This window comes from Camelina sativa, chromosome 11 (assembly GCF_000633955.1).
Source record: "Camelina sativa cultivar DH55 chromosome 11, Cs, whole genome shotgun sequence".
Taxonomy (NCBI): Eukaryota; Viridiplantae; Streptophyta; class Magnoliopsida; order Brassicales; family Brassicaceae; genus Camelina; species Camelina sativa.
In genome coordinates this window covers 16,033,136-16,059,066 of record NC_025695.1, presented here as the reverse complement: position 1 = coordinate 16,059,066, position 25,931 = coordinate 16,033,136, and the positions used below count along the sequence as shown (strand labels likewise).

The 25,931-nt window shown below is 36.7% G+C and overlaps 7 protein-coding genes across 9 annotated transcripts; 4 read left to right on the top strand and 3 right to left on the bottom strand.

The window, feature by feature from the left end:
- On the top strand, window positions 1–3,400 carry LOC104723555 (ubiquitin-like-specific protease ESD4). Its single transcript, XM_010441936.2, has 9 exons — window positions 1–1,028; window positions 1,332–1,408; window positions 1,492–1,585; window positions 1,677–1,775; window positions 2,084–2,173; window positions 2,249–2,368; window positions 2,609–2,712; window positions 2,885–2,957; window positions 3,121–3,400. Exons 1-9 carry the CDS (start codon window positions 201–203, stop codon window positions 3,181–3,183), a joined length of 1,548 nt encoding a protein of 515 aa, XP_010440238.1. The 5' UTR covers window positions 1–200; the 3' UTR covers window positions 3,184–3,400.
- On the bottom strand, window positions 3,869–4,052 carry LOC109127625 (kinesin-like protein KIN-13A). The gene is given in 2 exon segments (XM_019232630.1): window positions 3,869–3,892; window positions 3,894–4,052. Coding segments are annotated over 2 exon segments (183 nt in total).
- Window positions 5,277–10,903, top strand: LOC104723554 (condensin-2 complex subunit D3-like). Of its 2 annotated transcripts, none has more exons than XM_019231499.1 (10): window positions 5,277–6,942; window positions 7,258–7,795; window positions 7,965–8,140; window positions 8,411–8,902; window positions 9,038–9,129; window positions 9,222–9,309; window positions 9,403–9,517; window positions 9,639–9,771; window positions 9,870–10,044; window positions 10,128–10,903. In XM_019231499.1, the coding sequence occupies exons 1-10, from the start codon at window positions 5,470–5,472 to the stop codon at window positions 10,800–10,802; spliced, it is 3,957 nt and encodes a 1,318-aa protein (XP_019087044.1). In that variant the 5' UTR covers window positions 5,277–5,469; the 3' UTR covers window positions 10,803–10,903. The 2 variants fall into 2 exon arrangements, with proteins under 2 accessions (XP_019087044.1, XP_010440237.1); XM_010441935.2 differs by having other exon boundaries at window positions 5,278–6,942; window positions 7,959–8,140.
- On the bottom strand, window positions 13,665–14,915 carry LOC104728022. The gene is made up of 3 exons (XM_010447064.1): window positions 14,280–14,915; window positions 13,860–14,105; window positions 13,665–13,766 (listed from the first exon to the last, which is right to left on the bottom strand). Exons 1-3 carry the CDS (start codon window positions 14,913–14,915, stop codon window positions 13,665–13,667), a joined length of 984 nt encoding a protein of 327 aa, XP_010445366.1.
- Window positions 16,233–20,097, top strand: LOC104723553 (protein pleiotropic regulatory locus 1). The gene is made up of 17 exons (XM_010441934.2): window positions 16,233–16,424; window positions 16,531–16,555; window positions 16,800–16,902; window positions 17,033–17,114; window positions 17,222–17,287; window positions 17,449–17,533; window positions 17,658–17,750; window positions 17,912–17,975; window positions 18,117–18,202; window positions 18,276–18,377; window positions 18,484–18,567; window positions 18,669–18,729; window positions 18,859–18,925; window positions 19,022–19,099; window positions 19,218–19,282; window positions 19,375–19,452; window positions 19,704–20,097. Exons 1-17 carry the CDS (start codon window positions 16,291–16,293, stop codon window positions 19,874–19,876), a joined length of 1,446 nt encoding a protein of 481 aa, XP_010440236.1. The 5' UTR covers window positions 16,233–16,290; the 3' UTR covers window positions 19,877–20,097.
- On the top strand, window positions 20,782–21,825 carry LOC104723552 (late embryogenesis abundant protein Lea5-like). Its single transcript, XM_010441933.1, has 2 exons — window positions 20,782–21,081; window positions 21,461–21,825. The coding sequence occupies exons 1-2, from the start codon at window positions 20,999–21,001 to the stop codon at window positions 21,690–21,692; spliced, it is 315 nt and encodes a 104-aa protein (XP_010440235.1). The 5' UTR covers window positions 20,782–20,998; the 3' UTR covers window positions 21,693–21,825.
- LOC104723551 (bidirectional sugar transporter SWEET17) lies at window positions 22,402–25,463 on the bottom strand. 2 transcript variants are annotated; one of them, XM_010441930.2, is made up of 6 exons: window positions 25,333–25,463; window positions 25,165–25,201; window positions 24,837–25,047; window positions 24,295–24,459; window positions 23,374–23,493; window positions 22,402–22,805 (listed from the first exon to the last, which is right to left on the bottom strand). In XM_010441930.2, the coding sequence occupies exons 1-6, from the start codon at window positions 25,364–25,366 to the stop codon at window positions 22,647–22,649; spliced, it is 726 nt and encodes a 241-aa protein (XP_010440232.1). In that variant the 5' UTR covers window positions 25,367–25,463; the 3' UTR covers window positions 22,402–22,646. The 2 variants fall into 2 exon arrangements, with proteins under 2 accessions (XP_010440232.1, XP_010440233.1); XM_010441931.2 differs by lacking the exon at window positions 22,402–22,805 and adding an exon at window positions 22,868–23,277.

The window sequence follows — 25,931 nt, the reverse complement described above, 5'->3', positions numbered from 1 at the left end:
AAACAAATCAAACCATTCATCTCTGAGCTTTTTTTTTTCTTCGTCTACAGAACAGAACCCTAATTTCATGTTTTAGGTTTCGATATCTCTCTCTCTCTCTCTCTCTCTCTCTCTCTCTCTCTCTCTCTTTCTCTTATGGTTCTCATTTCGTTGATCTCCCAATCTCTAGGGTTTAGTGATTCACCCAAACTCTTCCACTAATGGGTGCCGTAGCGATCAATCGTAAGCGAAGCGAAGAAACCTTCAATTTCAATTTCAGTCCACAATCAACCAACCTTTTACGAAATTCTCCGTATTTCCAAGCCTCCAAGAAACGAAGATTCTCATTCGGTATGTCTGATGAAGATTCAGGTAAGACCCACCAAGCTTCTTCGTCTTCAAAAAACCCAACAGTTTCGAGGATTTCAAGGTACCCTGATGCTAAAGCTCCTCTTAGACGAGAGATTCATGCTCCCAGCAGAGGTGTTCTTAGATACGGGAAAGCTAAATCTAATGGTTATTGCGAAAAGGATGGTAATTTCTTTCTTCGTAAGTATGATGATGCAAAGAGGACAGCTTTGGAGGCTTTGAGATCTGTTAAGAGAGATAAAGAGTTTGTTGATTTGTTGAGTGATGATGGTGAAAAGGAAGCTGTTTCTGAAGATTCCAGTGTTGAAGAAATTGAAGTTGTTGATTGTGATGATGATGATGAGGATGAGGAGGAGAAGTTTGTAGAGGTGAAGAAGAAGAAGAAGAAGAAGAAGAAGAAGAAGAAGAAAGATTCTTCTTCTTCTCATGGTGGTGTTACTACGGATGTTAAGAAAGGGAACAGCTTGAGAGTTGATGATACTAGTTCCATGCTGGATTCGTTGTCGTTAGATAGAGATGCGAATGATGCTTCGAGTCTTGAAGCTTATAAAAAGCTTATGCAAAGTGCGGAGAGGAGGAATTCGAAGTTGGAAGCTTTGGGTTTTGAGATTTTGTTGAATGAGAAGAAGTTGTCACAGCTGCGTCAGTCTCGCCCTAAGCCTGTGGAAAAACGTGTTGAGGTGATACGATTTTTACTAATCTTTCTCGAATTGGATGATATAATCAAATGCCACTACTTTATTTGGATTGGTTCTCTAAAATGTAGCGTAGACTGAAAATAGTACAATGCTTGTTAGTTGTATTGGTCATTTAGCTGTAATTATTGTTTTTGCCCACACAGTCAAATTTCTTTTACTTATGAGAGTAGATTGCAATCTTTGCTTTGAGATCCTTAGTTGTGTGTATGTCGTTGGAACACCTTATTAAGAAGATGACTCATGTTTTTGCTGTTGTTTGTTTGTTGTGTGATTGGTCTCATGAAGGTGCCTCGTGAACCTTTTATACCTCTCACAGAGGAGGAAGAGGCTGAAGTCTACCGTGCCTTTTCTGGGAGAAATAGGTATGGTTTCTTAAGAGGCATAAATAGCATGTTAAATGATTCTTTTTTTGTGTAACCAATATCAATATGTGTCCCTTTTTCAGAAGGAAGGTCTTGGCTACTCATGAGAACTCAAACATTGATATTAGTGGAGAAATTCTACAATGCCTTACACCTTCGTCATGGCTCAACGATGAGGTACTATTTGTTCGTCATAATGTCGTGCACAGAGTTATGAGCTCTTATTATTACATATTTTCTTATGCTGTGTTCCTGTTCTGTTTTGTAGGTTATCAATGTCTACCTTGAACTGCTCAAAGAAAGAGAAACCAGAGAGCCCAAAAAGTATCTGAAATGTCATTTCTTCAACACCTTTTTCTACAAAAAGGTTTATTTTCTTTTTTGTGCTCACTGCTCAGATGATTTTTTAGAAAAGTGTTATCTTTTTTGACTCATGTCAGTTTGTTTGTGTAGCTGCTTTTTGCTTCCATAAAAAATGATAAGCACTATGTTTAAAAAGATCTTATATATAGAAACATTAATAGATTTTGGCTCGTTTCTCCTCCATGGTACTCAGTTGTCTCTGGCTTCTGTATCCCATGAATGATAGTTAGTAACCAAGACAAGCTGTGGCCTTTTATATGTTGATGAATTTCCTGGGACTTATGTTTGTCTTTCTCTAAATGTTTTTTTCAGCTGGTAAGCGATTCTGGTTATAATTATAAAGCTGTCAGGAGATGGACTACGCAGAGAAAGTTGGGATATGCTCTTATTGACTGTGACATGGTACTTTTTGAAGAACCTAAATGTTAAAAGTTTCTTTTGATTATTTGTGTTTAAATTAGTCTTTGCCCTCTGCAGATATTTGTTCCCGTCCACAGGGGTGTACATTGGACCTTGGCAGTAATTAACAACAGGGATAGCAAGCTCTTGTATCTTGATTCACTAAATGGAGTCGATCCTATGATTTTGAATGCTCTGGTATATTTCAAATCCAACTCTTATTCTATTTATTATATTGTCTATTAATGACTGAAATGTTAGAGGCATTAAAAGATATCTCCATCATCAGTTCTTGATTTTAAAATCTGTATATAGAAATTTTGGATATTCTAGACGCTGTTATTGCTTTTTCTGAGTAGGAAACTACTGTGAAATTGTTATAACCATCCATACTAGTCGTCGTAGTAGCTGATGCCAGATCTGCTTTTGTGTTTTCAGGCAAAATACATGGACGACGAAGCGAAGGAAAAAAGTGGAAAAAACATTGATGTTAATTCGTGGGACATGGAATTTGTTGAAGACCTTCCCCAACAAAAGAATGGGTAAGTATTAAGCCTATTTGTTATTCAAGTTTGCTCTGTAAATTAAATCTTGAAAAGTGAAACTTACAGCCAAATAAAGATGGCATGGTCATTTGAAATCCTATCTGCTTATGCTCTTTAGCTCTCTGCTGACTCTTATCTTTTTTCTCTGTTGCAATTTTTATATTCTCAGGTATGACTGTGGAATGTTTATGCTTAAATACATCGACTTTTTCAGTAGAGGCCTGGGGCTATGTTTCAGCCAGGTAAGCTATTAGAATCCAAACCCGTAAATGCCTCAAGAAACTGTTGTTGAGTGTTGTTAACTGGAGTCTGAATCAGTATGGGATTAGTATATCGCGCAAGCAGTTTATATCCTTAGCATGTTCTAGGAATTGATATAAGAACGTTTGTATTACATTGGTGCAGGAACACATGCCATACTTCCGACTAAGAACGGCTAAAGAGATCCTGAGACTGCGAGCCGACTGAAGTTGCTTGGGCTAATGTATTTTCAGCTTTTAGGAATGCTATTTTTACTTGCCATTGTTGATTTGAATAAACTTTAAATTCCACTCCTATTAGGCAGTGAAGTACTCAGCTTCAAAAGCAGAGGTAAACACTGAGCTAGGCCAAAGCTCTTTGCTTCTTCTGTATGATATATTTTTTTGTTTGTTTGAAACTGTAGATGGAAGCGTTCGGATCTCTAGTGTTTAAATTATGTTTGATTAGTCTAACTAAATATATGAATAGTTGGAAGGTTCGGAACTGGTCCATTTTTTAGTTTCTCTACGGTCTCGTTAAGAGTTGGTCTTTAACTACATCAAGTATCATTGCCAATTCCATGAACTATGAAAATGAGCTGCTCAATTTTCCCAATAATAGTATAATACACATATATACACAAATGAATGTGTTACGTACAACAAACAGCTGCTTTAAATTATAGAGTGTTCCCCACATGACTAATTATGAATATTCACTGAACACTATGTTGATAAGAAGTTAAGAACACAGAAAACAAAAATCCTCAAAATGAAATTAACAAATTAAAACCCCCCCTTCTCAAAAGAAATCACATTCCCCAATTCACAAAACACGAGAGGAAGGAAGATTTGTGTGTCTTAGAATGAAAAGATCACCTGACTGGAGCCCAAACTAAGTTTTACTGCTTTCTCTAGCGCGGAACTCTCTTCCGGCTAAAGTATCTCTTGTTCTTTCAGACGGTGTTGGAACCGAGCAAGACGGGCTTGAAGGCTAACGAGTCCAGCTGCTTTACGGCACAACGAAAAACTCAATTGTGTAACGTAGTTGTCAATCATGCTCCCTCCTGGCCTATCCACCTCCGCTTGTAATTTCATTTCCTGAAAGAAAAAAATAAACCGTAAATAACCTTTTTAACGAATACATAAGCCGATAACAAGCAGGTAACTCTACAGTAGAGAAAAATAATAATGTTGAAATCACATAAGTTTCTTTGACTCCCCTAAGTTAACAAAGAAAAAGAAAACGTTTAAAAAGTCTTTAACTAAAAAGAAAAAGAAAATATTGAGAAAGTTTGTTTGGCCAGTAAAATGATCATTTCAAGTCATGGTTGACTTAATTTTGAAATATTAAAATCCAACACTGATTCTGGTTTAACTCAAACATTGAGGCTTGATTGGTAACTACATTTAAACGAGGCGGTCAGAGAATTATGAACGGTTTGTAGAGAAGTCAGTTAAAAAGACAGCAGTTAAAGATGGTGCGGTTAAAGAGAGCGGTTGAGTATTTAGTTTGATTGGTAACATTGTATCGGTTGAATAATATAAATAATAATAATTAGTAAAAAAATAAATTAGTTTAGTTGGAAAATCAAAAATTAGAGTAATAAAGTATTATTTAATTCATAATATGAAATATAAACATAGTTAAATAAAAAATGTTAAAATGCTAAATAATTAGTTTTGTCATTATGATAATAGATTATAATATTAAAATATCAAAAATTATTTTAAATTAGAAAAATGTAATTTATACTATAAATTCGAAAAACTATTAAAATCATTATCTAATTCATAATAAGAAATATTAATATAGTTAAATGAGAATTTTTATAATGGAAAAAATTAATTTTATCATTAGCGTTGAAATTTACATATTTATCTCTGATCAGCCCATAACATATCAATAATTTGTATGAAGCACACATATATAAGATAAATAGAGAAAATTTTTGTTGATGTTTCTTCTCAATAATGTTTTTTATTAAATAAAAAGGTTAAAAAATTTCTTGAAAAGTGAGTAAAATCAGATTATATTCACTATTTTTCTTTATTTTGTCAGATAAAAAGAATCCAACGCCAAAAAACAAAATGCCAAAATAAAAAGCTTTGTAACTTTTAAACCTTACTAAACATTGGTTTCATGAATAACTTAAGTTGGTGTTTGCAACCACTAAAAATAAGGTTTAACTACCTTTTCAAATCAAGATGTTCAACCACTATCTCCAAACGATTGATGATCATAGGGACGGTTCGTTTGCAAACGACTTTAATTAATTAGTGATACCAATCAGAGCCAGATTCTGAGTTCACAGAAGAATTAAACTCCCAAAAATGTTTCTAGAAAAGGGCTCTAATTTTTCTCGAAATGTTAAATTTGCCCCATAAGTTTTTCTTAGTCCAATTTTGAATTTTGATAAAGAACGAACCCAGATCGCGGGAAATCCAAAAACTTTTGAAACTAATTTTACCTAAAAATTCTGTGAAATCCAAAGTCTCTTTCAGGAGTGTCGCCATGGATGAGGAGCTTTTGCTTACTAGAATCATCACAGGAATCGAAGCAGGAGGAGAAGACGATGAATCTCACTACCAAGACCTCGTCACAGATCTCAAATCTCTACTTGATACAGACGACGATGAATTTCTCAATCGATTCTACGGCAGCCTCTCTTCCGTGGCTTCTTCGTTTCTCCGCTGCATCTCCGCCGCCATGGATTCGCCGATTGAATCAGGCCGTCTCGCTATTTTAGCCTCCGACGCGTATCTCAGTCTCCTTCTTTCAACGAATTGCCCCGTTTTCACTTTCTTCTCTCCGATTGCGTTTCTCTCTCTACTGGGCTCAATCCGCCGCTACCTCAAACGCCGTAACCGTGACGATTCGGCTGGTCAAGGGAGTAATTCGCAGCGGGAGAAAGGGAATAAGAAGAAGAGAAGTCGCGGTAAGAGAAACCTAGGGTATGAAGATGATGGGGGTGAGACTGAAGAAGGTGGATTCGATGCGAAATTGCTGTTTAGAGTGCTCGAGCGATTAGGCTCGGTTCTTAGTTTTGTTCATTTAGATAGATTTCCAGATAGTTTGAAATCTTTGGTGCAGACTGTGAGTGAGATTCCTCTATCGGCGTTAGAACACTCTGGGTTTTTGAATTATGATCGGTTGATGGATATGTGTGGGAAGATTCTGGGTGGTGTGTTAAGTTCTGACCATGGAGATATGGCACTCACGGCGGCTGAGATTTCTAAGTCTTTGACACCGTTGCTTCTTATGGGTAAACATCAAGCGAGAAGCTTTGCGTTAGGTTTTGTGTCAAGGAAATTGATGGGTTTGGCTAAAGATAACTCTGAATTGAAAAAAGTTGTTTCTAATTTGCCCAAGTTTTTGGTTCATAAGTCACCTGAGAAGGCCGAGCCGCGTGGATTCGCAGTGGAGGCGATATTGGAGATAGTAAAGGCAATGGAGGTTGAGGACCAATCAGACTTTGTTGATTTTTTAATGAAGATGTGTCAAGGGAAGTCTAATTATAGAATATTAGCTGTTGATCTTATACCTCTGTTGATAAGCTCATTAGGAAATCCTTTAGGAGTTATTGGTTCAGAGGATGGGTCGATAGATTCTTGGGGATTAAGTTGTCTTGATGCGTTACTTAAGCGGTGTTCAGACACGAATGCTTTAATTAGAGCTCGAGCTTTGTCCAACTTGGCTCAAGTCGTGGGGTTCTTGTCTGGTGATGCAAGGAGCAGGTCGATCCTGAAACATGCCCTTGGGTTTAACGGCGAGACTTCAGAGGGAAAAGGGGTAGTAACTGACCTTTTGAAGAAAAGATGTGTGGATGAGAAAGCGGCTGTAAGGAGAGCAGCTCTTCTTCTTGTGACAAAATTGACTTCCCTTATGGGTGGTTGCTTCGATGGTAGTATCCTAAAGACAATGGGTACTTCTTGTTCTGATCCGCTCATAAGTATTAGAAAGGCTGCAATTTCAGCTCTTTCTGAGGTATGTTATCTGTAACTCAGTGTCTTCTTTCTCATTTACCCCTAAAGTTAATGAAATTATATATAGGTCTTCTTTGTCCTTTATTAGCTCAAAATTAAGGAGACTAAATTTTCAAGCCAACAATGTTTTAAGATGGATGAATGAGACTACGTAGTAACTGTTTCCGTCGGTTTTGGTTTTGTACTAAAATCCGATGATTTTTATACTTCACTTCTCCCTAAATATAGGTTAGGCTAATGACATGTTATCATATTTCTTCCGCTTCTTTTTCTTTTGCGGTGATGGAAATTAATTATCTTCTTATGTTTACTGTAGGCCTTTAGAATATGTACAGATGAAATTGTGACCACTGAATGGTTACATTCAGTTCCTCGAATGATCATGGATAATGAAACTAGCATCCAAGAAGAATGCGAGAATGTCTTTCATGAATTAGTTCTGGAAAGAATATTACGAGCTGGAAATGTGCTTTCTCCAGACAGTGCTTCTCTCCCTAACAACGGGAACACTACCTCAAAAAATCTAGACAGAGACATAGAAGCCTTGTTTCCAGAAGGTGTCCTGGTTCTCTTAAGGGAGCTTTGCAACAGCGAGGTTTCTCCTTGGGTTACGAAAATATGTGGAAGTTTGGGAAAGAAGAAGCGACTAAAACCAAGAGTTGCCTTTGCGCTCCAGAGTATCATAAAGGAATCTGAATCACTGTGGTTGAGTCGTTCAATGCCAATAAATAAATGGACCGCTCCTGCTGGTGCTTGGTTCCTTCTATCAGAGGTTTCAGTGTATCTTCCAAAGTCTGTCGAATGGGAATTTCTTCACCATCATTGGCAGTTGCTTGACAAGAATGATGTGCAAGGTTTGTCAAAAACCAGTCTATCCATCTTTAGACATCTCAATTAACTGCTTTATGTCTTTACTTGTTGCTACTGGTAGTTTTGTTCTCTTGTTTTAATCCTGACTTCTGTCCTAGCTAAACCAATTCATGAATGCATTTATAATAATTTGGCTATTTTCTGAAGGGCTAGATGAACAAGGTGACGAACAGGGTGTCGAGTGTAACTCTTCTACATGGGCTGGCGATCGAGTTTGTCTTTTGCAAACAATCTCCAATGTTTCCCTTCAGCTGCCAGCAGAGCCTGCTGCAGACCTGGCTGACAATTTGCTGAAGAAAATCGAAAAGTTTAACCTCCATTCTGCTGAGGTAATAATTAATAGGAACTCTAATAAATACTTTACGTGATATCTCCTATAAAAAATCAAACTCATGCTTCGAAAGCGCAAAAAGTCAGTGGTTTCGGTCTTCAAAAATATTCTTTCAGATTTAAATATTATTACTTCTCTTTAACTGGGACCTGGACGCTTGAGTTGAGCAGATCATTATTTACTGGTTTGAAAAAGGAAAATTTTAGGTTTAATTCATATATATGGTCCATCTGTTCCCAGGATCTTAGTCTATGCCATTGAATGACAGGTCGATGCACATGTTAAAGCATTAAAAACTTTGTGCAAAAAGAAGGCATGCGCCTCTGAGGAGTCTGATATGCTTGTCAAGAAGTGGGTAGAACAACTTTTATCTAAGGCATCTAAGGTCACTGAGAAGTACATCGAGGGGGTCTCTAGTAATAATCACTCTTTTGTTACACCAGCAACACTCGGAAGTAGAAGAAGCAAGAGACTGGATTCTGTGTCCAAGAAGTTATCAAAAGTAGTCACAGCAGTATATACCATTGGATCTTGTGTCATTATATATCCTTCTGCTGACACCACCAAAATTGTTCCGTTGTTACATACTGTCATCACTTCAGGAAATTCTGACTCAAAGCTGAAAAACAAATTGCCACAAGGTGATGTTTGCTTGAAACAAAAAGCTCCTCCTCTCTACAGTCAGTCTTGGTTGACCATGGCGAAGATGTGTTTGGCTGATGGGAAGCTTGCTAAAAGATATATCCCTCTCTTTGCACAGGTCTGTCAATTTGCTGTTTGCTGATTCCAGTTTCCACGATTATTTTTGGAAAGGAAAATTTTTAGTTTTAGTTTCCTTTATCCCTGCAGTTAACTGTATAACCTATGTGACTTCGTTGATGCCTTCCTCTTGCAGGAGCTTGAAAAGAGTGATTGTGCAGCCTTGCGTAACAACCTTGTAGTGGCAATGACAGACTTTTGTGTTCATTATACAGCCATGATTGAGTGGTAAATCATCCACAGAACATTAACATTTCATTACACTTTTCTCAAATGTTAAACATGAATGATACACTCTAATGTTTTTTTTACCTGGATAGTTACATACCAAAGATTACAAAACGTCTTCGGGATCCTTGTGAAGTTGTTAGAAGGCAGACCTTCATACTTCTCTCAAGGTTATTACAGGTATTACTATTCTCCACAGATTCTTTATTTTCCGTTGTTGAAAAAATCTAGGCTTGAAGATTGATAAGCAGGCTTGTTGCTATATTGATTCAGAGAGACTACGTGAAGTGGAGAGGAGTCCTCTTCCTTCGGTTTCTTCTATCGCTAGTGGATGAATCTGAAAAGATACGCCGACTTGCAGACTTTTTATTTGGTAGCATCCTTAAAGGTATGAGAACTCGTGGGAGCAACCATGAAATGCATTATTTTATTCCATATTATTGTAAGTTCTTACAGAGAGACATGATCTCTAGGGTTTTGATTATTGTTATGCCCCATCTTGCTTATAGTTAAGGCGCCACTTCTAGCTTACAACAGTTTCGTGGAAGCTATTTATGTCTTAAACGACTGCCATGCCCACACTGGCCATAATAATCCAGATTCTAAACAATCAAAAACTAAGGATCAAGCTTTTTCTGTCAGGTACTTGTGTTAAAGTTATATAGTCTATGCTCATACGCAAACTTGATATTTTGGTGTGGATGATTTTAGTGATTCTTTTTGTTACATTTGTTCTGTAGAGGGAATGATGAAAGGGCTAGGTCTAAAAGAATGCAGATTTACATTACTCTGCTTAAACAGATGGCTCCAGAACACCTATTGGCCACATTCGCCAAATTATGTGCAGAGATCCTCGCAGCTGCTTCTGATGGAATGCTTAACATAGAGGATGTCACTGGTCAGGCAGTCCTACAGGTAATTTCCAAATTGCTCCACAGCTTATTATTTCTTCTCGTGATCCGCCTGAGTTATTAACTGGTTTTGTTCTCTCGGTGTAGGATGCATTTCAAATCTTGGCATGCAAAGAGATCCGCTTATCAGTTTCCAGAGGAGCATCGTCGGAGACAGTGGAGATGGAGGAAGAAGGTGGAGACTCCAATGCAGCTGCTGCGAAAGGAAGAGCCATAACGCAAGCTGTTAGAAAAGGTTTGATTCAGAACACCATTCCAATCTTCATTGAGCTCAAGAGGCTATTGGAGAGCAAGAACAGTCCTCTTACAGGTTCGCTCATGGACTGCCTCCGTGTCCTCCTCAAAGACTACAAGAACGAGATTGAAGAAATGCTCGTCGCTGACAAACAGCTTCAGAAAGAGCTTATTTACGATATGCAGAAGCACGAGGCTGCAAAGGCAAGGTCCATGGCTAACCAAGGGGTTGCCTGTGGGACGAGTCGTGGAAACGGTGAACCTGAAGAACCAGCAACAAGCGAGAATGTTAGAGATTCGGGATTGGAATCGAGAGTGGTTGCGGCGGCTGCTGATGCGGTGGCAGCGAAGGCGGCTAGGTCGGTGTTGAAAGAGATAAATGGTGGAGCTGCAACGCCACCTCTGAGTGCAATGAGTGTTCCAAAGCTAAGGTCGTGCCGTGGAGGTATCCAGAGTGGTCGACCATCGGCTGATGTGTTGGAGTCTTTGAGAAGAAGACCAACTTTCATGTCTGATGATGAGAGTTAGAACTTAGAACTTTAGACTCAAGCAATAGCTTTGCTGTAAATGCATAACTTTGATATATTTCTTTTCTTGAGATTTGATCGATACTCTGTTATATTTATTAAACTGCATTAGATATTAAATATGAATTTTTTGTTTAAAAAATCTGAAATTTAATGTGAATTTTAAGCAAAAAAATTTGTTTACCTGCAAAAATATGAAATTAATGTTTATTATAAAAATATTTTAAATGTTTATTAAATTATCGAAGATTAATATTAAAAAAATATTTCACTGTAAACTCTTATAAAAATTGGGTTCACAATAAATAAATAAAAAAAACTCTTACAAAAGTTGAGAAAGATCAAACCATTAAAAAACCATTACCATAACTGATCATCCAACTTCATGTAGAAAAACTATTTTATTCACCAAAAATAGATAAAGACTAATTTTCAAAAAGTAGAATTGCTTCTTTGGACGTTTCTCAGAAGAAAAAAAAGTAATTGAAAGTCTTCAAAATGGAAAAAATATCAATTAAATCGTGAACTTATCCAAAAACGCCAATTAAACCCTAAATTTTCCCTAAGGCCAATTAAATCATCTAATTTCGTTACCAATTCTAATTAAATATCAAAGTTTTCTAAAAACTCCAAAAAACACATCGCGCAAAATTGGGTAACAGAGCAACTAACCTTCGTTTAACACCCGTTAACATCTGTTAGATTAACCCGTTAGAATAAAACTGATGTTTGAACTCGAAATCCCCAAATTACTTTGATCTCTAATCCATAATTTCACAAACCCAAAAAATCCTTCTCCTTCTCTTCTTCATGATTTTGAGATATGAGTTGCAATTTTGGACAATCAAGTTGTGAAAACAGAGGTCGGGGTTGCCATAGTTTTCCGTCAAAGTGTCATTGCGGCTTAGATGTTGCCATCCATACATCCAGTACGAAGCAGAACCCAGGAAGACCTTTCTTTCGTTGTCCAACCAGAGGAGATGTAAGTAACTAATTTTGTTATGAATTTGTGTTTTCTTGATTTGGTGATAAAAGTTTATCAATTTACGATTGTAAGAGCATTTGTTTAAGTGGGTGGAAGAAGGTGTGTACGAAGAAGTTGTAGAAGCATCACCGAAAATCTCCATAATTAACAATGAGATAAGCAATGCAAGATCTGAGATTGCTGTCGAAATTGATGGGTTAAAGACTCAGATTGAAGATTTGAAGAAAGATGCAATGTGGAGCAAAAGAGAACTTAAGAAATGGAAATTGATGATATTGTGCTTGGTATGCCTTTGTATTACTGTAATTGTCATTGTAATTGTAATGTGTAAAACCTCATAAGGAACATTTGGTCTTGGTTATTAGTGTCTTTGTGTTCTGTCTTTGGTGTTGGATCATCGGTTGTGTTTTTGTTGTGTCTTTGTTGTGTCTTTGTATTGTGTCTTTGGTGTAGTGTCTTATATCTTTGGTAATGAAAAAATTTGGTTTGGATATGAGTTTCACAAAACAAAAGGGAGGTAGAAAACAAAAATCATTCATAATGAAAAACATTTAGTTCACACAACTAGCTGAACCATAACATCGATCCACGTTCAACACACCGAACCAAAGCAGACAAAGTAACAATCCTAATGAAAAACATTTGGTCCACACAACAACAAAGCATTCATGAACACTCAAACCAAACAAAGTAACAATCCTGTCATAAAGGTAATCTACGATGATCAATCAAACCATGATGCAAATCGACCAAGTCCTCCACCAAGTCCTTGCTCTTCTTGTTTTTGTGATCCTCCAGCTTCTCCGTGTGACACAACCGCTGGTCCTTGGGATCCATGCTGAGTTTGTGACCCGACCGTTGGTCCTTGGGATCCTTGCTGAGCTTGTGACCCAACCGTTGGTCATTGGGATCCTTGCTGAGCTTGTGACCCAACCGTTGGTCCTTGGGATCCTTGCTGAGCTTGTGACCCAACCGTTGGTCCTTGGGATCCTTGCTGAACTTGTGACCCAACCGTTGGCTCTTGTGGTTCTTGGTTTTTCCTTAGTCGACCTCTTGGTCTCTTTGGTACACTAGCAACCACAATAGGATTTTTGCAGCCATGCTTGTTGCTCCCTTGTTGGAAGCAGTTAGAGCATGTCATGACTCTCTTTTCCCGTGACATCTTATCTGACGAAGATGAAGATTCATTTCTTCCTTTCCTCCTTGCATAGTTAGACAGCCTTCCTGGGTTCCCTCTTCTCCATGGTGGTGGCAATACAGCTAGCCTATTCAATCTAGGCCACAATTGCATCCCTTGGACAAGCCTAATACCATCCCTGTATGTCTCTCTCCACTTTATCCTTGTGTAACAAGCATTAACATAGTCCTCCACCTTTTCTCTCTTTCCTATTATCACACATGCAACATGAACATAAGGGATTCCAACCATTTACCACATCCTGCAACCACAAATTCTCTCATTCATATCAACACTATAGCCAACACCATTCTGGCCATATATCTCTCGCAAGCTCCTGCTCCAGCTATCATTTTTTCAATCTCCGCATGAGCTCTCTTTGTGAACCGTGTCTTCATCCGGTCAGCTATGACAAAGCGCTTTGCATTTCTCACCATGCATTGCCTCCTTATGTCCTCTAGCACTTCCAATAAAGGCTTTTTCCTTGCCTGGCTTATAGTTATATTAAAAGACTCACTCAGATTGTTGAGGTTGTCATTGCAGAGAGTACCAATCCTAAAGAAAGCTCTGCTCCAGGTAAGTGGATTAATAAGCTGCAGTGATGCGAAAGCTTGAGGATTGTAAGCCTTTAGTTCTGCCATACGATCATTAAACTCTCTTGTGGTGTAGTTGCGTGCTATTTTCCAAAAAAGCCGTTGTAGTTATTGATCGTGGCTGTCTTTTTTCCAATTCTCCATTATGTGTTTAGCACACTGTCGATGCTCAGCATGTGGCAGAACGCTATAGATAGCTTTGACCAAGCCCTGAAAAAGTAACATTTATTAGACCTATTGAGGATTGTAGAGTATAAATAACACTTTAAATAACAAAAAGTAACATTTGTTAGACCGACTCACCAATTGTTTATCTGAAATGAGGGCGATATTCCTCATTGTATGAAGACCCAAACTTGCAGCAAGATGTCTCACAAACCAATCCCAATTATCATCATTTTCTATTTCTACAACTGCCCAAGCAAGAGGAACAATCCTATTATCTCCATCTCTACCAACAGCAGCTAGAATATGACCTTTTATATCCCACTTTAGGAAAGCTCCATCCAATCCTATGATGGGTCTACATGTTTCTTTCCAAGATTCTTTCTGTGATTTAAAACAAATATATAACCTAAAGAACCTCTGCCTGCTTCCAACTACTGGCCTTCAGATTCTCTCAATCTCAAATTCAGACTCTTTGTTTTGCTGCAAAACCTCTGCTTGATAATCTCATATTCGCGCAAACTGAGATTCATGACTAGCCCTTTTTGCTTTCATAACTTTAGTCTTCGCCTTTGCACACTGGTCTGGAGTCACCTCCAACTTATACTCCCTTTTGATCTCAGCAGTCATCTCGTTTTTAGTAATCTTTGGATTCAATCTCAGCCTTTCCTCAAACAAAAAAGAAACAGTAGACCAATTCCACATCTTCGAATAGCCTGACCTCACACATATATGCTCATTGACATATACTTTTATCTGCATCTTATGCTTCCTCTTCTCATATGAACAATAGACTCTCCAAGGACATCTCAAACCATCATCATCCACATAACAACACTTCGCACCAACTATCAAAGCTTGAGACCTATAAAGTTTAATATCGTACCTTGTCTTTAACGAGTACATCAACAATGCAAGCTTGAATTCTTCAGGAGAATTGTAAGTCTTCTCCACTGCTAACAAACCCTCTGGATCGTCAACATCTCTACGACCTCCATCTTCTTTGTCTTGGACCTCATCTTCGTCATCAGATGATAAATGATCTGGAATTTTGTCATCATCCCATATATCATCACCGCTGTCGGAATCAGAACCATCTTCTATTCCTCTAACAGCCTCTGGAAAGTCATCTGCAATGTTTGCGTTAACATCTTCTTCCACACCCTGCATTTCGTTATCTTCACCACCCTGCATTTCGTTATCTTCACCACCAACTCCATCATCAACATCATCGAAGTCGTCATCATCATACACCACACAGTCATCTTCACTGTCGTGCTCTACTTCAGGCTCCATAGCCTCCTCTTCACCGCTTCTTTTTTCCGTTTTCGACGCCGTTTTGTAGCTTGAACTTTATCTCCGGCAACAACAGCCTCTGATACAACTTCTTGAGCTCCATCTCCTTCTCTGACCTCAACCTCTACAGCTCCAACTCCTTCAACCTCAGCCTCTGAAGCTCCAACTCCTTTGATTACCTCAACCTCTACAGCTCCAACTCCTTCGACCTCAGCCACCGAAGCACCAAATTCTTCTCTGACCTCAACCCCTACAGCTCCAACTCCTTCTACTTCAGACTCCGAAGCTCCAACTCCTCCGACCTCATCCTCTGGAGCTTCATACATAATTATACTATTTGATTCGACTCGCGGTGGATCTTCAACTCTTTCTCCAACAAACGAAATCACACCCTTGTTTTTAACTTTCGGCATCAAATTGAAAATAGTGTTTCGTGTTTATTAAGAGAATTAGGGATTAGAGAGTGAAGTGATTCGGGGATTTTTGTGAAATTAGGGATTAAAGATCGAAGTAATTTGGGCATTTCGTGTTCAAAGATCGTTTTATTTTAACGAGTAATCTAACAGATGTTAACGGGTGTTAAACAGAGGTTAGTTGCTCTGTTACCCAATTTTGCGCAATGTGTTTTTTGGAGTTTTTAGAAAACTTTGATGTTTAATTAGAATTGGTAACGAAATTAGATGATTTAATTGGCTTTAGGGAAAGTTCAGGGTTTAATTGGCGTTTTTGGATAAGTTCATGATTTAATTGACATTTTTCCCATTTTGAAGACTTTCGATTACTTTTTTTTTTCTTCTGAAAAACGTCCAAAGAAAATTATGAAGACTAATGAATATGAGTATGAAGAATATATTATACATTCTGTAGTTTTAATTTTTGTTAGTTATATATAGTGTGAATGGTTGCAGCAGACAAATTGTCTGCAGATTAGATTGATTTATATTTACTATTTATAAATTGTAGTTCACAGTAGTACAGTAAAAAAACAGAGACAAAATCGATACGGACCAACTGCATACTATTTACATATAAATAGGTTGGATCGAATTCACACTAAAAACAAAACGGTCTAATTTACATACGGACCGCAGTCACCATTCATATCCATAATTTTGATTTATATATCCAGTAAAATAAGTTAATTTTCTCGGTCGGCGCAGTGAAATTAATGTGTAAATAAATAACTCATCAATAATTAAAACCCCCAATTTTGCAAACTTCACTTTCGTCTTCTCTCTCTCTTTCTCTGTAAACCCTAAAAAAAAAAAGAACGATGCCAGCTCCGACGACGGAGATCGAACCTATCGAAACACAGTCACTGAAAAAGCTCAGTCACAAATCCGTCAAACGAGCACTTGATCTTTTCGCTCCTGTCCATGGCCAATTCCCTCCTCCTGACCTCGAAGCGTTAGTCTTCTTCGATCCCCAATTTTTTCAATTCCAATTTTCGTTTTTTTTTCCCTTGAAAACTTAACAAAGAGTTCTTCGTTTTTTCTTCTTCTAAATTTTGCAGCAAGAAGATTCGTCTTAGCCATAAGGTAAACGTCGCTTCTGTGTAATTCGTTTATTTGAGTCTCTATAATTTAGCTTCGAACTTCAGGTTTATTAGGTTTTCTTATGTTTCAGTATTGTAGTTAGCCTTTCTTAACATTTAAGACTACAGTTATCAAAACTGGTTAAGATGGTTGGTTTGCTTTTAACTCTCTGTTATTCACTGGTTAAACTGTGTTCTTGAGGTGTGAATTGTGTATAAGATTGGTTTTGGAAATTTTTCATGTACAGATGAAAGTTGCATATGGAGGTGTAGAGCCTGTGAGTCAACCTCCACGTCAACCTGACCGCAGCAATGAGCAGACTGGACCCTCCAACGCCCTTGCCCTCCCAGGTGTTTTTTCATATCACATCACATGTGTTTGCTTATGTTGGTGAAAGATAAAAACTAGTTTCCTGTTTTCTATTTGAATTTCGTTCAAGCATTGCGTTCTTATTGTATCTGCTCTATGAATTGTTTGCAGGTCCAGAAGGGTCCAAGAGTGTGCAAAAGGGTGTGACAGAGAATGCCCTTGTTGTTGGTCCAACTTTACAGCCTAAAGGCTTGTAAGTATTTCCTTTAGCCGTTGGTTTTGTTGATCTGATATGCTAATTGATGTTCTACTTATATCACGAGGATGCTCATTAGATATATTTTGGTTCTCAAATTGAAGGAACAATATTGGTCCCTCAGGCAAAAGCACCACCATTATACCTGCCACTGGATCCTCATATCAAAGGTTTTTTTGTCTCGTTCTTATCCTTGCTTTTCTTCTTCATCTGTATTGAAATTCATTAACATCCATGCAAATTAGACTTCCCCGAACCTGAAACTCTCTAAGCTTGTACCTTTCTAATTCTGGTTCCTTTTTTCTGGTGTGCGTCTTTCTGCATGTTAAAGGAATCTTTCAACTGCTGCATTAATGGAGAGGATACCAAGTAGATGGCCCCGCCCAGAGTGGCATGCACCATGGAAAAATTACAGGGTAATATATGTGGCACCGTACTGTTGATGCATCACAATGATTTTGGCCTTTCGCTTGTCCCCAGAAGGCTCTTTCTGTTCATTTAAGAAGTTTCTTGACTTGTGGTTAATTATTGTTTTCGCAGGTCATTCAGGGGCACCTGGGTTGGGTCAGATCTGTCGCATTTGACCCGAGTAATGAATGGTTTTGTACTGGTTCAGCTGATCGTACCATCAAGGTAATAGAGAGTATTTCTTCTTCATATGAATTGTTCCGAATCTGTTATTCTTGATTCAAAACTTCCATCCTGTGGGTTAACTTCCACAACTTTAGCGCTTGTAGATGCAATCCTGAATGAAGTACACTTTCTGAATTGCTTGCTTGTGTTATATTCACTAGATATGGGATGTAGCAACTGGAGTTCTGAAGCTAACACTTACTGGGCATATCGAGCAAGTACGAGGTTAGCCTCTTAAATTTCTTCCAGTTTCTTTCTTATAATCTCTTAAATTTCTTGCAGTTTATCTCGTTAAACATCTCAATGATTATCACTCGAGAACAAGTACAAGTTTAGGCTTCTTTTATTTTTTGAATTTTGTTACAGGTCTTGCTGTAAGCAATCGACATACCTATATGTTCTCTGCTGGTGATGACAAACAAGTCAAATGCTGGGACCTTGAGCAAAATAAGGTTACAACTCTATTCTTTTCCTTATCTGAACTTCTCATATCTATTATCTAATGCTCGTGGATTACTTTGATAGGTTATCCGTTCTTATCATGGTCACTTGAGTGGTGTCTATTGCTTAGCTCTCCACCCAACTTTGGACGTGTTACTAACTGGAGGGCGAGACTCTGTCTGCAGGGTTAGAAAATATCTAAAAATACTAAATCCTTTGTTTGTTAGTATATATTTTGCTGCTCTTTTGATGCTTGAGCTTACTGAACTTTTCCATGTTTGCTTATTTGCAGGTCTGGGATATTCGTACCAAGATGCAAATTTTTGCACTCTCAGGACATGAGAACACTGTTTGTTCTGTTTTCACTCGGCCAACTGTACGTATCTTTTCACATGGACTTCTTGTTGTTGATTTGGATTTCTTTTGGGAATCTTCTTATCATGGTAACTGGAACTCACTTGATCTGTGATGATGCAGGATCCACAAGTTGTCACTGGATCCCATGACACCACCATTAAATTTTGGGACCTTCGATATGGTATGTCTTATCATTCTAACCATCTGCTTGGACTTAAAAGCCATACTTCTTAATCCCCCTTCTCATTGTATAAACATTGGTGCAAGTATATGGTTTCATTTGAATAATGCTGGATTATATAATATGCAGGCAGAACAATGGCAACGCTAACACATCATAAGAAGTCTGTCCGAGCAATGACTCTCCATCCTAAAGAGTATGTATAGTTGCATGGCATCCACCATGTCTTTCCAACAGCCGAGTCTTTAAGACACTCAACCTACTTTTCCTAATGTTCTCTCTTTGTTTGTAGGAATGCATTTGCTTCTGCATCAGCTGACAACACCAAGAAATTTAGCCTCCCAAAGGGAGAGTTTTGCCACAACATGCTGTAAGTCTCTGCTGGATAGATATATACCCATTCTTTGGCATCTCTAAAGCTTTTGAAATATGAGATATAATATATTTGTTGACGTATTTGAACAATGTTGTCTTTCTCCATGAAACAGTTCACAGCAGAAAACCATAATTAACGCAATGGCTGTGAACGAGGATGGTGTAATGGTCACAGGAGGTTAATAATTATATTTCTGAATCTCTTTCTTTATGTGATTGTTTGCTTTCATTATCATTTTCAACTAAAATTGATTCTGTGTGTGAATTAAGGTGATAATGGAAGTATATGGTTCTGGGACTGGAAGAGTGGTCACAGTTTCCAACAGTCAGAAACTATTGTACAGCCCGGTACGTATATTCACATATCCTGTTTCATGTTCCTTTTCTCTTTATCTACTGGTAATGGTAAGATGTAGAAGTCTTAGTATGTTCATTTAACGTAGTCAAGTTTGAGTCTTGGTGAAGACCCAAATTTCAGAAGTGTAATATGATTGAGAGCTCTAAGGAAACCAAGAAAGTTTTCAAGACGTAGGATTAGGATTTATGTAAGTAGTAAAAGGGTCTTAATTAAATGTGGTTGGGTACATCTTATATGGCAGGTTCACTGGAGAGTGAAGCGGGTATATATGCAGCGTGTTACGATCAAACAGGTACGAGACTGATAACATGTGAGGCCGATAAAACAATAAAGATGTGGAAAGAAGATGAGAATGCAACTCCAGAAACACATCCGATCAACTTCAAACCACCAAAGGAGATTAGGCGCTTCTAATAACTTGTATTAGCATCTGAAAGCTCTTTGTTGGAATCTCACTAATCTTCATGATTCTGTTTTGTGGATCAACTTGTGAAAGGTTTTGGCGGGGAGAGAGAGAAAAGAAAAAGGGCCATGTACTTTTATGTATTTTAAAGGCATTTGTAGTTTACTCTCTTAACAAAAAATAGATCATGTACTTTTTCTTTTAATGTTGCGAGAAACGTTTAACTTCCATCTTCCAATCTCTTTAATTTCTCTTTTTTGAGTTTTTCTCTGAAATTGTTAGGACTTTGGTATGCAGATATGATATGTTGACATATGGATCTTTTAGATTTGGTATATGCGTTCGAGGCTTCGAGCATTCGAAACGAACCTTTTAAGACGAAGATAAAATCATGAAATAATAAAATGATTAATATGGAAGCACTAAAAATTAGACGATGCTGGTCATGAATGAGCTCGTTTGGAACGATGACACCTGTGTGTATTGTTATGTGATACGCACGTAAGTAAGAGACACGTTTAAGGGTATTCAGATCGCACCACCACCGACGTCTTCTGATCTTTTGTACCGAAATTACTTGTTTATTCGCAGATCTTTTATAGACTTTTCATTTTTCTATAATTTGGAAGTATCGTCAAGTGGAAGACGTACATTGGTTTGTACTTACTTTATTTGCTCCAATACAATCAGAGCAACGCACCTTCATGACTAAAAGTCTAAAACAAACCAACGAAAATGTGATTTTATACCAAATTACACCAAATTACAAACAGTTTTCCGTCTTCTTCACTTATATTCTTTACTAATAATCACAGTTTTTAACCATCTCTTATTTACTTTTGCAGTCATTATGAGCAGTGGGCCCATAGTAAGGCCCATGAGCCCAAATTTTTCTCCCGTTGTGTATATAAAGCGCGCCCAAAACCCTAAACAAAGACTCTCAAAAAACCCATCACCGGAGAACACCTGACGGCGGCTTAGCACCGGTGGCTACTGCAAAAAGATTTTTTTTCTTCTTAGGCTTAATACTTGCCTTTGAAAGAATATAACGATCTTTGTTTTTGTGGTAGCTACGCTAACCTCTATCGTCATTTCTTTATAAAAATAATATTTCGATATATTCAAATAACAAAATGGCCGCTCGTTCACTCTCCGGCGCCGTCAAACATGTTATCTCCGCCGCATCTCGCAGTCTTTATGGTTCCGTTGTCTTAAGGTACAATTGTGCTTAGAAGTTCTATGAACCGTTTTAATTTTTCTAAGTTACAAACTTACAATATATATAGGATACGTTACAAACTCTTTTATTTGCTTATATCATCAATCATGTACAGTTCTTAAAGATATTCAAATCAAATGACTTACATAATATAAAAATTGATAATTGATGGTTTTGAGTGTAGGCTAAAGACTGATCTATCTGTATGACTATATCACGCACGTACTTACTTAGATCTATTAAAGATACTTATGCATGATATTATCACCTTTTTCGTTATATTCTCTAATTTTTTCTGGTTAAAATATATATACTGAATCTAACCCTGAAAATAAAAAATATAATCAATGTCGTATTGTTGTTATTGGGAGTGTAGGAGGAGTTACGTTGCGACACCTCAGACTGTGACAGTAACAGGATTGAGTAAGGGAGGTTCCACCAGACTTATGGTGGGGAAGATGGAACAAAGAACTTTGGATCAAGAGGTAGAGTCTGCTTGGGGACCAGATCCAGTCACGGGATACTACAGTCCCTCCAATCGTGCGGCTGAGATTGATCCAGCGGAGCTTAGAGAGTTGCTTTTGAAAAACAAAGCCAAGTCTTTCTAAGAGGATTTTGATTCGTCGGTTCCACAGGAAGATTGTTGCAGGCGATTATGTTTATTCCGTGTGTTGTCTTTTGTCTTGTATCTGTTGTGTACGGGAGAGTTTTAAGTAAAAAATAAAAGATAATATTAAAATAGTTCAAAACTCAAAAAGTATAATATGTAGTCAACAAAACAAGATACTTTCACTATCGACTTATATTGTTACCATATTGTTGTCTACATCAAATACAGCAAAGGTTGTGTACTAGTAGATTATGATGGTTTCACCCACAGTTTTGGTGAGGCTGCTAGTACTCTAATACAATGCAATCGGGCTATAAGGATTGAGAATACGATGTTATAATTATATGGCCCTATTACTGGGCCAAATTGGGTAACAACAACGTATGAAATACTTGGTTGCCACAATCGATTATGAATGAATTGTGTTAAACTGTGTAGGGATCGGATATCAAGATCTTTGCATCATTTAAGCTATGATCAACTTTTTTTGGATGCCTTGACAAGATGATGAACCTTGTGTCCTTCCTAACGAACCAAATTATTGTGCCACTATAGTGGAAAAGTTATTCAAACCAGATTTGAAAAAAATAAAAAGAGAATTGTGGAACCAATGAGAATGAGTGGTGGTATTAATTTTGTTTCATGATCCACCGGTACTTTTTTATATGAGGATAAGTTATGGTCAATATAACAGCAGCGTCCAAGAATATGTAATACTCCATCTTTAAATTAATCTAATTTTGTCCAAAAAATAACGTACACAAAATCGCACACCACAATAAATGGACACAAAAATAGAAAGATTTATATTTTTTTTTTGGTCGGAAGAAAGATTTATATTTATAACTATAATACCTAAACTAACAAGCTCTTCACGATATAAAAAAAAAAAAAAAATTATAGTAAACTGATTTGTTGTAAATTTTATCACAACGAAACTAGAGAAATAGATTTAAGAGAGGAGAGGGACAGCACGTGATGTGAGACCTTCCTCTTCATCTTGGGCAATCTCACTAACGCCGTTGCTTAAACCAACCGGTTTGGCATTTCTATAAATTCCATAAAGTATGAGTTGCATTGTCCCAAACACAAACCCCACTCCATTTGGCACCTACTCATTTTTTAACCACAAAAAGAAAAAAATATATATTATAAATTAAGCACAAAATACTTTATTCTCAACAGCATAATCAATCAAAATTTCAAACACCTATCCAAAACCTCAAGAAGACGCATTAGGAAAAAGACCCCAGGAAATAGTAGTTGTTTCATATTGTAGACCATACACTTTAATTTTCTAAAAAGACTAATTGTTTGTAAACATCACCACATAAAATCATTTGTTTGATGTTGGAGGCTTGGAGTCCACATTTTTAAATTTCTTAAAAAAACATTATGCATATAAATCTACATTTTCTTCCAGAGATTTTTTTTTTCCTTATAAACTAGGTGTCATGAAAAAGACAATACATTTTAAAGTTCTTGTTGGAATATTAAAGAGACATGGGGTCGATTGAAATAGATTCGTTGAGTTTTCGTGTTTTGTTCTTTTGTGTATGTCCAAAGCCAAAGACTATGAGACACTGGGGACAGCATCAGAGCGTACGCAGGAGTTAAACCATAAATAAGTATGTGATCAAAACAGTATAAATGATATAAAAAAAAAGAACGATACTTACGAGTAAGAAGACGTCGTGTTGGAGTGAAGCATAAACAGCCCAAATCGCGCCGTTTAAGAAGAGAAAAAACGACAACCAAAACGGCATGTATTTCACGCTCTTTGTCGTCACTACTGTTTTCTGTAAGTTTAATTAACAAAAACACTATTAAGTTTGTTTTATTATAATCACAGATGATAAACTTAAAAAAACATAAATCTATTTATTTTTGTCGCACAAAAAAATATGAAAACGAAATGGTACGTATTTGTCTTTATCTAAGATTTTATATATATATATATATATATATATATATATATATATAAAAGATTTTATATATAAAATGGACCCACGAAAAAAGTCGTGGTGCATTATCATAGCTGGGTAAAATAAATACACACAATTGTGACGTTTATATTCAAAATTTATATGTAGAAAAATCTAATGACGTACAAGTTTTTCTAATTGATATGTGACTGTGATTTTTTTTAAAGACGTGCTTAAAAAATGCCATATGGTGGTTGTTGGTTTATATAATATGATGATGACTGCATGTGTGAACGAAAATAACCTTTATAATTAAACTAAATGAACAACTACCACAAAAATAAACCTAGATATGCCTTATTTCTGAAAAAAAAACAAATAAAAACTCTACTATAAACGATATTCGAACTCCACTAACTAAAAAACAAAACTAAATTAATTAAAATCATTATGTTTTGATACAAAATTTTAGTCTTCAGACCAGGTGGGTCACTTTTGATTATGGACGGCCACAAGAAAAAGAAAACAATTATTAATTTATGCAATTTCAAAAAGGACCAAGTGGGATATGAACAATGATATCATAATTTCAAAACGTGGGTGATATAAAAAGTACCTAACCGCAATGAAATTGACAGATAGGTGGAAGAAATTAAGATTAAGGAATGAACTTACCATAGCAGAAAGAGGAGAACCATACATTATAATGTTTAGACCAGCAGATATGAAACCTATCGATTGAGAACGCATCTTCTCATCTTCAAACGCACTTCTCGTTGCTACAATCGCTACGATTGGGAAGAATACGTTCAACATCGCTACCACTATTATTGTGTTCAACTGTCAAAAGAGAAACAAAAGTAACATATCAATTTGAGCATAAAATTATATAAAGTCTCAATCATACGAACCAAAACACTTTGTAAAATGTTGAAATATATTGGAAAATTTTACTTTACAAGTCATCCTAGACTCCCTAGTGTATATATATATATATATATATATATATATCTTATAACAAGTGGATCAAATATTTTAGTCAACTTGACTTTAGGGAGAAAAACATTAATCAATTTAAAATGTGACAAAGAAATCTGATAATCAGATCCAAATCTGAATAAAAATGCATCAAATAAAATGAAGATTTTAACCAGCTATCATATAAGAAACACTAAAGATCATACACATATAATAACAAAAAAAATGAAAAAAAAAACCTTGAGATGTCGAGGGGCATAAAAGAGAAAAAGTGAAACGTAGATGGTTTCAACAAAAGCACCAAATCCATTGACGGTGGAAACAAGATACTCTCCGGGAGTAACGATGCCGTAATATGTCCATAAAGACGATCCTAGCAACGTGCAAATATATGGCAAGCTTTTGTACTCCTCCGTCGATCTCCGCTTCACTATTTTCCAAAACGTCTCCCTGATGATTTTGTATATTAATTTTGGACCGATCGATGATAAAAAAAAAACTATAGAGTATACGACTCAATTTTGTTACTTGTTACAAAATTAAAAGAGAGAAAGAGAGTGAGCTCACACTGGTGAGAGGAAGACGAGAACGGAGATTACATTTCCTGCGTCGTTCAAACACCAAATTATTAGATAAGAGGTTACCGACACACATATATGTTACATCATCATACAAGATCGTGAAGATGTGTACGTAGTAGAGATATTATAAGAATACGTTCAAAGAAGGTGTTACCTATGACTCCAATATAGAAACTTGGCTCTGCCATTTTTGGAGAAAGAGTTTTGAGAAAGAGAGACAGAGAGAGATGGGGAAGAGGAGGAGGCTACTTACTTAATTCGGGGAAACGTGACTTTTGGGTTTTATAATGTTTTATTATTTTTGTTCACACTATAATAATGTATCCAAGTATGCAACTGTGTATATTGGTGTGAATGGTGGTTACTATTGGAGGAATGACAAGAAACACACAATTTCATGACTATAGATTTTTCTTTTCTGATTTTTTTTCATGTTATATAAAATAAGGTTAGTGGAATATAGATTTCTCTCCACAATATATATAATCAAATTGTACCATTTTAATTAGGGGGAAAATGTCGAAAAATATCCCATCTATTTTTTATTTGGACGTTTAATACTTCTTTTTTTTTGGTTGGAAGAAAAATACTTCATATTTTAATAATTATAGTTGGTCTAAAAATACGTCATATTTTAATTTCTTAGTGAATTCGAATCCGCAACCCACGGGACGTTAACGGACATTACAGAGTTGTTAATGGAGTTAAATTTTAATCTAACTATATATGTACATTCAATACGAAAAGAGTACT